The sequence below is a fragment of the Neofelis nebulosa genome, chromosome X (genome assembly GCF_028018385.1).
Source record: "Neofelis nebulosa isolate mNeoNeb1 chromosome X, mNeoNeb1.pri, whole genome shotgun sequence".
NCBI lineage: Eukaryota > Metazoa > Chordata > Mammalia > Carnivora > Felidae > Neofelis > Neofelis nebulosa.
This window is the reverse complement of record NC_080800.1, coordinates 49,397,926-49,408,902: the sequence shown is the minus strand read 5'-3', so window position 1 is coordinate 49,408,902 and position 10,977 is coordinate 49,397,926. Positions and strand designations below refer to the sequence as shown.

Here is a 10,977-nt window from a genome sequence, read left to right as displayed (position 1 = left end):
AAACTTTGGAGGTATTATCCAGCAGATAGAATGTATGTCCTCTTTCTTTTCCATAGTACCTTATAGAACAGGACTTACCAGCTCTATTTTCCAAGGTGGGAAAGAGACTTGGCTATAGCAAGCAACTTTTTCAAGGCAATTCTCCCAATCTTTCCAGGCCATAGCACACAGAAAACATTTGCATGGCACTCCTGGGTGAACTAATGACACCACTTGCTTAGGAGGCAATCTCTCCTGACATTTGTGCCCTGCTTGGAAACTCTAAGGCCATTTCTTTCCACCCTATAATACATTTGTGGCAACTGTGGAACACACCAGTTGGGAAGTGCCAGTTTAAGGCTACACAATCCACCTGAGCTTTCTAACACACCACACCCACCTCCCTTGCTGATCCAACCTCAGCAGTGCAAGGAACCCCTACAACTCAACAGAGCACCGTTATAGTGAATACCACTCTTCCTTCCTCCCCTCTCTCTAGGAGTTGTATCATCAGGCTACAGGCCGCTGGGAAATCCAGTGTTGAGATAATGTCTCTAACTCAACTTCATGGAGCATATCCAAATTGTGTACATGACATGGTATGCTAAAATAAAAACAGACTTTATTTAGGAACAGATATATTTGTCAGCAAGGAATAAAGGGGTTTAAAACCAACTTTCTGCGGCAATTGGTTCCTGTGTACTTCTGACGGAAGGTGGGAAGCACAGTGGGGAATTGGGTCACAGCAACAGGGCACAAACAAGTAGCTCACCAATGAAGAGGAGCTAGGCAGGAAGAAGAAAGAGTAAGAGAGGCCTTAAAGAAGGAAGAGGAAGAGAAAGAGGAAAGGGAAGGGTCCTTGAGGAAAGTGGAAGAAGAGGAGAAGGACTTGGGGGAGGAAGAGGTAGCCTAGGAGGGGGCTAGCCTGAGTATATACAGGGTTAACCATGATAGATATCCCTAGGCCTGAGTTGATTCAGCTGGGCCTGCTCCAGAGAAAGAAGTTGCAGCGGGAGGAAGGGTCAGTGGGAGGACCCTGGGGTCTGGCACAGATATAGAAGTGGCGGCCCAGGTTGGGTCCTGGCTTCTTCACAGTTCGCCTCACACATGGCTCCCTGTGGCCCCTACAGAGGGGCATGGACAAGGGCCCCCCTAGCAAAGACTTCCAAAAAGAGGTCCGTATCTCCTTCTCATCCTTGGCCTCTGAAGCACTGGCCTGCCCCTCTACCACTTTGGCCATCACCTCCTTTTCTGACGTCTTTGGGGTCATGAGGGCACCCACACTAAGAAGTTCCAAGTTAGGAGAAGCTTGGGGATGGCTGGAAGATGGCTGGAAGTAGCTTGTCAGGTTTTTTTGGCCTCTGCTGGAGCCAGCTTGACTTGGCCGAGGCCTGGTTGAGCGCACACGGGCTTTGTTTTGGTGCATCTGTACCTGGGTTTTATTGTTGAGTTTCAGTGCTGAATGCCTGAACACAGGATCTTTGAGACGAACTAGGAAGCGATGGATCTTGAGCTGGGTGCCTGCAAACTCAGGGAGGAAGCGGGTACACAGAGGTGGGCACTCTTTTGCTGGCACAGAGGACACACTCAAGACTGCACCCACAGGGCAATGGTCAGAACCCATCACCTCAGGCAGTAGGAAGGAGTCCTGGAAAGTGTCTATTACCAGGGTCCGGTCCCCCAGCACATAGTCAAGCCGGGAGCCATAATTCAAATGCCGGGCACCACTGACTGCTGACCAGCAGGTGAATGCCCCCTCCTGCTTTGGCTGGAAGCAGCGGTAGCTATCAATGAAGGGCCCCACATGAGACCCAGTCTGGCATCCCAGGCTACTGAGCAAGCCGTCCATCCACTTGCGCCCTGGGTCCTCTTCAAAGCATTCCTGGCAAAGGGGAAAGAGGAAGACAGGCAAAACTAGATGCCTAGACCTGGAAGAGACTTAAAACCAACTGCTTCATTTTTCAGATGAGAAAACTTGATTGTTCCAAAGAAGACTAATACTCAGGGTCACACAGTCCAGAACTGGCAGAGATGGGATTCAATTCCCATCCTTACTTATTTAAAAGCCCATGTTTGTTTTTCCTTCTGTATCAGGCTACATTTGCCTTACATTGATCCATAAATGCCAAATCTGAAAGCTTGTTGTTTGCTTAATCAAAGCAATTCTCAAACTGCTCCCAAAAGGATGGAAAGCAGAAAACTAAAAATGGTTACCTCTAGGAAGTAGGACTGGGATTAGGAGTTAAGAAGACTGTTACCCTTTTCATTTAAACCCTCTGGAACTATTTGCCTTATCTTGTGTGTGTCAGAGGCCTCACAGACCATCTTCCCTCTACCCCACCAACTCCTCAGCTGAAGAGCTCCACAAATCTATGCCTAAGTACTTCCTTTGGCTTTGATCCCCAACTCATCCATCCATCCAATCCCCCTGCCCACCCACTCATTCAATGAAAAACGTTCAAAGAACACAGATTATTTGCCAGGCATGATGCTAGGGGCAAAGTAGAAACCTGAACTCATCCTGAAAAGTGATCTAGAGCTGGGAAGTGAAGGCTGAGCAAGAGCAAGCCAGGCAGAGGGTGTTATAAATTGAGAGGGCAGCCTCTGTAATGGGCCTGTGGAGAGAGGGAGCAGTGTACCCAAAAGACTTGAGGGGAGACCAGACTGGGGACCAGCAGACCAGTAGGATAACTATCATAGTTCATGCAAGCAAGAGAGGATAATCACTCAGACTAGAGTAGGGCCTGAGGAGACAAAGAGAAATGAAATTAAGAGATGGTTTGAAACTAAGTCAATAGTACTCACTGATCAACTGAATGTGGGATGGGGGGGATAGAAAAGAACAATACTAACACAACTCCCAGACTTCTGGTTGGAGTAGCCAAGGGGATAATGGTGCCATTTAGGGAGATGAAGAGCCAGGGCACCTGGCTGGCTCATTCAGTAGAACATACGACTCTTGATCTCAGGGTCTTGAGTTCAAGCCCCATGTTGGGCATAGAGCTTATTAAAAAAAAAAAAAAAAAAAAAGACTAAAAGAGCCAGTCTTTTAGGAAGTGGACATATTCTGCTATTTTGGAAAGTTTGTGCTTGTCATGTGACCTGGTACTATTAATTCTCTTTACCCAGAAGGAAGAAGAGGTGCACTTTTGAGATCTACAACAGTTCTGAACTAAGAAGAAAAGGTATAAAGTTATATAAACTATCTCAGGAAGCAGAAAGAACAGACTGAGTAAATGCCTGATGAGGAATAAGGTAGGGAGGGACTGAAGGCTTTGTAATGTACACTCTCTTCCCCACCACACACAACCACCACCATTCTTTCATTATCTCATTTCTGTTCATTTTCCCAGCTAGAAGCCACATCTATGTTTATGTGGCTCTTCTGCAAACTAATCAAGGAATCTTCCTACAGCCCCTTCTTTGAGCCATGCCCAATACTGAGTTGGACTATGCCAGCATAAGTTACTGATCACTCCCCTTATAAGGCAAATTGGGAACTGGCTTATAGATTCTAGTCAAGCTTGACTGTACAATAAAATCAGCCTAGGACCTTTTAAAACATACTGCTGCTCTGGCCCCACGCCCAAAAGATTCTGATTTAATCGGTCTGGGTGGCACCAAGATATTGATACTCTTGTAAAAGTTCCTCATTCTAATGTGCTATCGGGGTGAGAACCATCAGCCTAGAGGCACTCAGAGATGAGACGTTCATACAAGAAAAAAAAGACAGAATGGTACAGTGAGAAAGGCCAAAATGAGAATAACTTTTGCAATGGACTGAGAGGAGACGATCTGTCTACGGTGGATGGAGTGTGTAGGAGTACTGAGGATGGAAATGGAGACTGGGCACAGACCAGAAAAAGTCTTCAATGCCAGGCCTAGATGTTTTCTCTGCATTGCACAAGTAACAGGGAGGTATTGAAGGTTCATGAGCAAGAAACCAGGTACGGTATTAGAGAAATGATCAAGGCAATGTGGAGTTCAAGGACCTTGAAATCTGGCCCCCAAAGGACTCTCCAGCCCCATCTCTGGCCACTCACCTCCCTTTCCATGTCACTGCCTAACAAGAATGGGACTTGCAGTTCACCATGCACACCAGGCAAATTCTCACCTTGCAGCCTTTGCTCATGCTAGAATGCTTTGCTTTCTCCACCCCAAAGCTCTGTTCTACTTATCTTTTAAAATCCAACCATTTCCAGGTGCCTCCCTAATGTCTATGTTGGCTCAGGAATCCCATTTCTCCAGGCACGCCTAGACTCCTGGCCTGCCATCTCTGCTTCAGCCTGAAGATACCTTTCTGTAATTGGCTGGTCATATGTCCATAGCCCATCACCATGCTGAGCCCTCTGAGGGTCCAAGAGCCAGTATTGACTGGTAACTGAGTCCCCCGCACATGGCTCAGGACCAAGCCAAGGGCAAGATCAGTAATGTCTTCTGAATGAATAATCCTCAGTGCTTTGAGAATAGTATTTCAAACTAAGCTCTGCTTTTCCATGAAGGAAGCTATCCTTGGCCCCAAAATCCAGCATTGGTTGGTTGGCTAAACAGAAACCCAATCAGAAAAAAAAAAAAAAAAAGAAGTAAGGCAGGGGCCTAGAAGAGCCTTACCAGGTTGACTGCATCCCAGTGGTCAATGGGGCGGTGGGCTGTATTCAGGTCACCCAGAATGATCACATGGCTGAAAAACAGGATATGGGATTATCAACTAGACATTCAAGAAAGGGAAGCAATAGTTCTGGCCCATGTACTTTCCCCTGGGCCCAAGAGCTCAGATTGGCCACTTCCCACCTTGAGGCCAAGGTGGGAACCCACAGCAATGCATAGCAGCCTACCTCTCCAATCTTACCACAAGATTACCACGTTTTATGTCTGACCAACCCAATTCTGATCTCCAAAGATGACATCATTCCCTATTTGACATGATTGTCTCACTGATCTCTACCTAAGGCATCTTTCTGGTCCTTCAAAGTTGAGCTCAGGTACTACTTCTTTTAGGAAGCATCCCTTGATTACTCTAACCCACCCTCACTTTCCTGTCCTTCCCTGGGACAAGACTTTTCATTTGCTTCCAGACACTTTTTCTTTGTCTCATTCCATCCTTAAAACTATTCTGTGAGGTAGGAATTCATACATTCACTTAACAAAAGAGAAAATAAAACCAGAACTAGACTTGGGGCTCATAGTGAGTAAAAGGAACCAGAATAGGTGCTCAGAGATATTTGAGAATAAAACCCATATTTGTATCACTTTTTCTGGTCCTTATAGCTCATACAGAGCAGGGCCCATTCAGGTAGGCATGCTGGTGTCTCCATCTAGGCTTTAAAGGACCTCAAAAGACAAAGACCCCATATTCCTTCCAATAAAGCTTGACACCTAAGTAGGCTGTGTACCTAGAACAAGCTCAAGTACTTCCCAGGTTTACAATACCTGCCAGCTGCCAGGAGGGCTTCTGCTCGGATCTTCAGCAAGCTATAGAAGCGCATCTTAAATGCCAGCCGCTCAGGTTTCCCAGGGTCCGCGTGGGGGCAGTACACGTTGATTAGGGTCAAGATCTTCTCTTTCCCTTCCCATGTGCTGGGTAGAAGAGACCCCCCCCCAACCAAAAAGGTCATTTCCAAGCTTTCCCTCCCCATACCATGTGGATTCCACTTAATGGCTGTCTGTGGGATGGATGTGAAGAAGGCAACAGAAAGACATGAATGAGCTGGCATGCACAGGACATGGGGACTGACTACAGATAAGGCAAAAGAGAGGGGCATCTAGAATGACCCCCAGGTAAACCACATGATGGTGCTGCCATTCACAACAAGACACCCAGAAAGAGAGCAACCTGGGGGTGATGAGTTGCCAAATTGCTTTTGAGGTGCCTGGGTAATAAGAAAGCTGGACCTTCTGCAGTTCCCCACTGTAGAGATGGGGAACTCAAAGCTCAGAAGGGAACATGATTGGCCCAATGTCACACAGTGAATAGCCCAGATAGAACTAGAGTCCAAGAAAGGTAAATTTGGGAAGTTTTCCATGATGAGTACATGTTTTTTAAGGCAAGACTCAGAATCACCATACTCAGAGTAGAAGCCAGTGACAGGAGGATGTGAACTATTACCGGATTTTGTGCTGTGTGAGAAGGGCCCGGCCCTCACTATCCAGAGCTCGAAGCTCCTCCTGGGTGAATTCATCCATGTTTCCATAGCAACCCACGTCCCCCTTCTGAGTGGCAAGTAGGCCACTGAGGCCTTCTTCAGCAGCCACAGGGGTAGCGCTGTCCTTACAGAAGGTGGCTACACCTGGAGACAGACAGGGTACTCTGAGCAGACCTAGAAGCCAGCAGCCTATTGCACAGCTTGTTGTCCCCACATAGGTCACCTTAGACATCTTCATCAAGTGTGGCTGTAATGACAACCCTCCCAACTCAAGGGCCATGGATGGCTCCAAGAGCCCAAGGCAACTCTACTCAAACCATGGAGTCTGAGTTCCTCCATCTAAAAAAGCCACAGAATTAATAACAGTTAATATTCTAAGTGTTTTACATGGACACATGGTAAATACCCAAAAAGTGTTAGCTATTATTATCACATGGACTAATGTGTTTAATCCTTGTATAGGCATACCCCAATAGATTGCGAGTTTAGTTCCAGACCACAATAAAGCAAATATTGTAATAAAGCGAGTCAAATGAAATTTATGGTTTCCCAGTGCAGATAAAAGTTACGTTGTTACTATGTTGTAGTCTATTAAATGTATAACATTTTGTCTAAAAAAATCAACGTATATGCCTTAAGTAAAAATACTTTATTGCTAAAAAGTGCTAACCTGTTAACCTGAGCTTTTACCAACTTGCAAGCAGTGATCACAGATTACCATAACAAATGTAATAAAAATGTTTGAAATATTGTAGGAATTACCAAAAACTAACAAAGAGACATGAGGTGAGCAAGTGTTGCTGGAAAAATGGTGCCAAGGGACTTGCAACACAGGATTGCCATAAAACCTTCAACTTACAAAAAATGCAGTATCTGGGGCACCTGGTGGCTCAGTTGGTTAAGTGTCTGACTCTTGATTTTGGCTCTGGTCATGATCTCACGGTTTCTGAGATCGAGGCCCTCCCATGTTGGGCTCTGTGCTGTCAGCATGGAGCCTACTGTGATTCTCTCTCTCACTCTCTCTCTGCCTCTCCCCTGCTCACATACACTCTGTCTCAAAATACATAAACATTAAAATAAATAAATAAATAACACAATACCTGCAAAACACAAGGTGAAGTACTTTATATATATATGTATATTTATATATAGATATATAAATTCATGTTATATGTTTATTTATATAGAAGTTTATATATTAGTATTATATATACATATAATATATAGATATATATATATACATATATACATATAATATACATGCATACTATATATACATACAAAACAAAGTATGCCTATACTAGCCCTAGGAGGTAGGCATTATCTCCCATTTTTCAGCTGGAAACATGAAGCATGTAGAGGTTAAGTAACTTGCCAGAGGGTACACAGCTAGGAAGTGAAACAGGATTCAAACCCAGGCAGTCTGGCTCTAGAGCTCATACAATTTACTACCACATGATTGCTTCCAAAGTCCAATAGAATAATTTTATACATAAAAACTATCCTTCACATAATCTTATGTGACTTTAGCTCTGCGGATTAACAGCCTGGGGACCTTCAACATTGAACAGAATTAGGGGATGCAAAAGACGCAGGCCAGAGCCACTGCCCTCACCATGACCCATGGTAACCAGCTAGCTCACCAGCCAGAATATGAAAAAGCAGAGTGAATAGGTTAAGGGAAAGTCCAAAGAATGAGAGTGACAGGCTTCTGCTGCTACCCGCATGCAGAGGGACTCTGAGATCATTCAGCAGAAGCAGAAAAAGGCTAAGGAGAAGAAAGAGGAATCCATGTATCTTTGTGTCCAATCCTCTTGCCCTTCCCTGTGTGCCTGGAGCCAGCCCCACCAAAGTTTGCTTTTTCTCACAGGTTCCAGCACAGATGGCATTCCCTTTGCCCTGAGTTTGCAGCATGTCCCTTTTGTACTTCCTTCCCCTCAGGTAGCCTCTTTTTCCCCTGGATCATCCTGGGGGTGAGGGGGTTACACCTTCCCAGTATTTTTATTCCTGTGGGGCTCACCCCAAAGTATTAAAAGTAGCTTTGTAATTTCAAAAAAAAAACTTAAGAAAAACCCGAGTTTCTTACGACCTTCTCATCAAATATTGGAAAACTTCCCCGGAACTGCCTCCATCACTCATTTTAAGTCCCCAGAAAGCCCCATTTACCAGAATAGCCACTGCGGCTGCGGCTGAAGCTGAAATAGGAGTTATAGCCCTCAGTGATAGCCAGGGGCTCTGTCAGCACATCCCCTGCAAAAACAAACAAACAAACAAACAAACCAAGGAAAAAAACCCTAAAGTAAAGCCCCAGATACACAAAGGTCTGTAATTAACAGTTGTAGGCTAATTCCTTGTACACATCAGAGCCAGAGTTGGGAGGAAATATCTATGATTAGAGGAGAAGCTAGAAAGGTAGGGACTAGAGAAGAAATTGATATAAGGAGGGGGAGGCTATGGAATGTGAGGAAGGGAATTAGGTGAGAGGAAGCTAATGATTAGGTTAATGGAGGGAGCTGGAGGTGGGGAATGGGAATATGGGAGACGGAACTGGGAATCTGAGCTAGGAATAGGAGGTATGAGAGGGAGGCAATTAGAGGATCTGAATTGGGGATGGAGGGAAATGTAGTTAGAGGGTCTTAGAGGGGGTGCATGGGAGAGGGAAGGAATGGGGGGTGTTGAGCTAGGATGTGGTGAGAGAGGTAACTTAGGGGATCTAATCTTGGAGTGGGACATGTGATAGAAATGATATAAGGTTCTGAGTCTGGGAAGGAGAGATGGGGGTAGAGAAATAGCGGACGTGAGGGGAGAACTGAGGATCTGAGATGGAGAGGTAAAAAGGAAGGAATTAGATAATCTGAACTGAGGGCAAAGGTGGGGTGGAAATTAAAGGATCTAAGCTGGGAGCAAGGAAGGGGAGTTGGGGGTTCTAATTTGAGAGTTGGAGCTGGACAGGGTGTGGAAATTGTAAATTTAGAGTACTGATCTGGGACAGGATAATGAGTGGAAATTAGGGGATCTGAGCGAGGATGAAGGTTACAAGGGTGAGGGAATTAAGGTTCTGCGGAGGACAGGAGATGAAGTGGGAATTAAGACATAAAGCTGGCGTGAGAGATAGGAGTTTAAGGGGGAGGGGATCAGGATTCTGAACCGTGTCTAAGAGGACTCTACAGGGGCGCCTGGATGGCGCAGTCGGTTAAGCGTCCGACTTCAGCCAGGTCACGATCTCGCGGTCCGTGAGTTCGAGCCCCGCGTCAGGCTCTGGGCTGATGGCTCGGAGCCTGGAGCCTGTTTCCGACTCTGTGTCTCCCTCTCTCTCTGCCCCTCCCCCGTTCATGCTCTGTCTCTCTCTGTCCCAGAAATAAATAAAAAACGTTGAAAAAAAAAATTTAAGAGGACTCTACGGATAGAGAAATAGGAAAATAAAATGATAATAAGTAGGGGGCAAAAGTTAGTAGAAAAGGTAAAGTATGGTATGGGTCCTGGACTTCTGAGCGCTCACTGGTCACTTTCGTCTCCTGAAAACACACGATGTCGGCGTCCAGCTTGTCCAAAATGCGCCCCACGACCATGGCGGCATAGTTGCTGGGCTCCTCGCATAGCATCCCTTGCAGAGGGCTCCGGATCCCATTGACGTTCCAGCTCACCACGCGCAACATCTTGACTGCAACGCCTCACAGTCCGCGCCCAACCTAGGGGCCACAGGTCGGCTGGACACCCTCAACCTGGCCAAGTTCTGCCTTCCGCGCGTAATGGCGCCTGCGTTCTCCTGCGCGCCACAACAGCGTCGTTGAAGGTGGGGAGGGGCTTCGAGTTCCTCAGTTCTTATTGGCGGGAGGAGCGGAAGCTGAAGGGTGTGGTGCAAATCCCTGGGTGGAATGAATGGCAAGAGAAAGCTCAGCAGTTAGGCTCATGCTACTCCCGTCGTTCACTGGCGTCAGACTTCCTTTCCTTGCTGCTCAAAAGCCCCCTGGGTGCCGCCAATTACTTACAAACGAGATTTCACCACTTTTTAAGCAGCGGAACCTTGAACGGAACCGCGCTGCGACTGAAGTCCCCTGCCTAGTGCGACTGCCCCCTAAGGGCGCTGCTGGCTGTGCCACTGACGTCCTGGCAGTAATGGCTGTAACTGTGCTTGGGTAGGAGAGGGGAGGCGGGAAGGACACTGCGCGGCTAGAGGGAACAGGAAGAAGTACATTAGTGGAATAAAATTTAGGATTAGGCCCCTAGCTTTAAAGGGCAAGGAGAGAGGAAGGGAGGAAGCTGTCTCAAACCCACCTTATAACCATTATGTGTCTTATAATGCCTTATGACATTCCTAAGGACATGGCCCAACACATACTTTTTCTAGGCTCCATTTCTCAGATTAGTAAAATCGAGGACCAGAGAATTTAAGTGGGCCACCCAATCTCCAGAGCAGCACTGTTTCCCAGTGTAGCGCATAGCTCTTCCATATACATTATTTGTTTCATTCGCTGGGCAACCCTGTAAGGGGTATTAAGGCTAAGTATGAGAGAATGAGTGAATTCATCTGTCTCACAGAAATGGTAAAGCCAGGATTCAAACACTCCCTTAATCACCTCAAGGAATACTTTCCTGAATAAGTTTTTCGTAACACCCATACACCACACCTCCCCAGTTAGATCTTTTCCTCTGGGCCCCCACAGCTCCCTCTGGTCCATTCTGTCACAGCACTTATCACAATACACAGCTACCATTGATTTCTGTTTTTGTCACACGACTTCCAGCAACTTGACAGCATTGACCATGTCTGATTCATCTTGTTAGCCCCATCCTCTAATCTAGGGGACAGCATATATTAGGAGTCTATAAATATTTCCTAACTGAATGAACAAAC

At 46.2% G+C, this 10,977-nt stretch overlaps 1 protein-coding gene across 2 annotated transcripts; it reads right to left on the bottom strand.

Annotated features, from left to right (window-relative positions):
* Positions 1-584: 584 nt before the first annotated feature.
* APEX2 (apurinic/apyrimidinic endodeoxyribonuclease 2) lies at positions 585-10,197 on the bottom strand. Of its 2 annotated transcripts, XM_058714737.1 has the most exons (6): positions 9,622-10,197; positions 8,289-8,372; positions 6,086-6,266; positions 5,410-5,556; positions 4,591-4,660; positions 585-1,861 (listed from the first exon to the last, which is right to left on the bottom strand). In XM_058714737.1, exons 1-6 carry the CDS (start codon positions 9,776-9,778, stop codon positions 956-958), a joined length of 1,545 nt encoding a protein of 514 aa, XP_058570720.1. In that variant the 5' UTR covers positions 9,779-10,197; the 3' UTR covers positions 585-955. The 2 variants fall into 2 exon arrangements, with proteins under 2 accessions (XP_058570720.1, XP_058570721.1); XM_058714738.1 differs by lacking the exons at positions 6,086-6,266; positions 9,622-10,197.
* Between the last annotated feature and the right edge of the window lie 780 nt (positions 10,198-10,977).

Bases quoted from the DNA above. Each gene is read 5' to 3' on its own strand.
- APEX2 (XM_058714737.1), bottom strand. From the start codon at position 9,778: ATGTTGCGCGTGGTGAGCTGGAACGTCAATGGGATCCGGAGCCCTCTG. The intron at 6,267-8,288 runs GTAAATGGGGCT...GTCTGTCTCCAG, and splicing joins CAGCCGCAGTGGCTATTCTG to GTGTAGCCACCTTCTGTAAG. The intron at 5,557-6,085 runs GTAATAGTTCAC...TCTTCTACCCAG, and splicing joins CTCACACAGCACAAAATCCG to CACATGGGAAGGGAAAGAGA.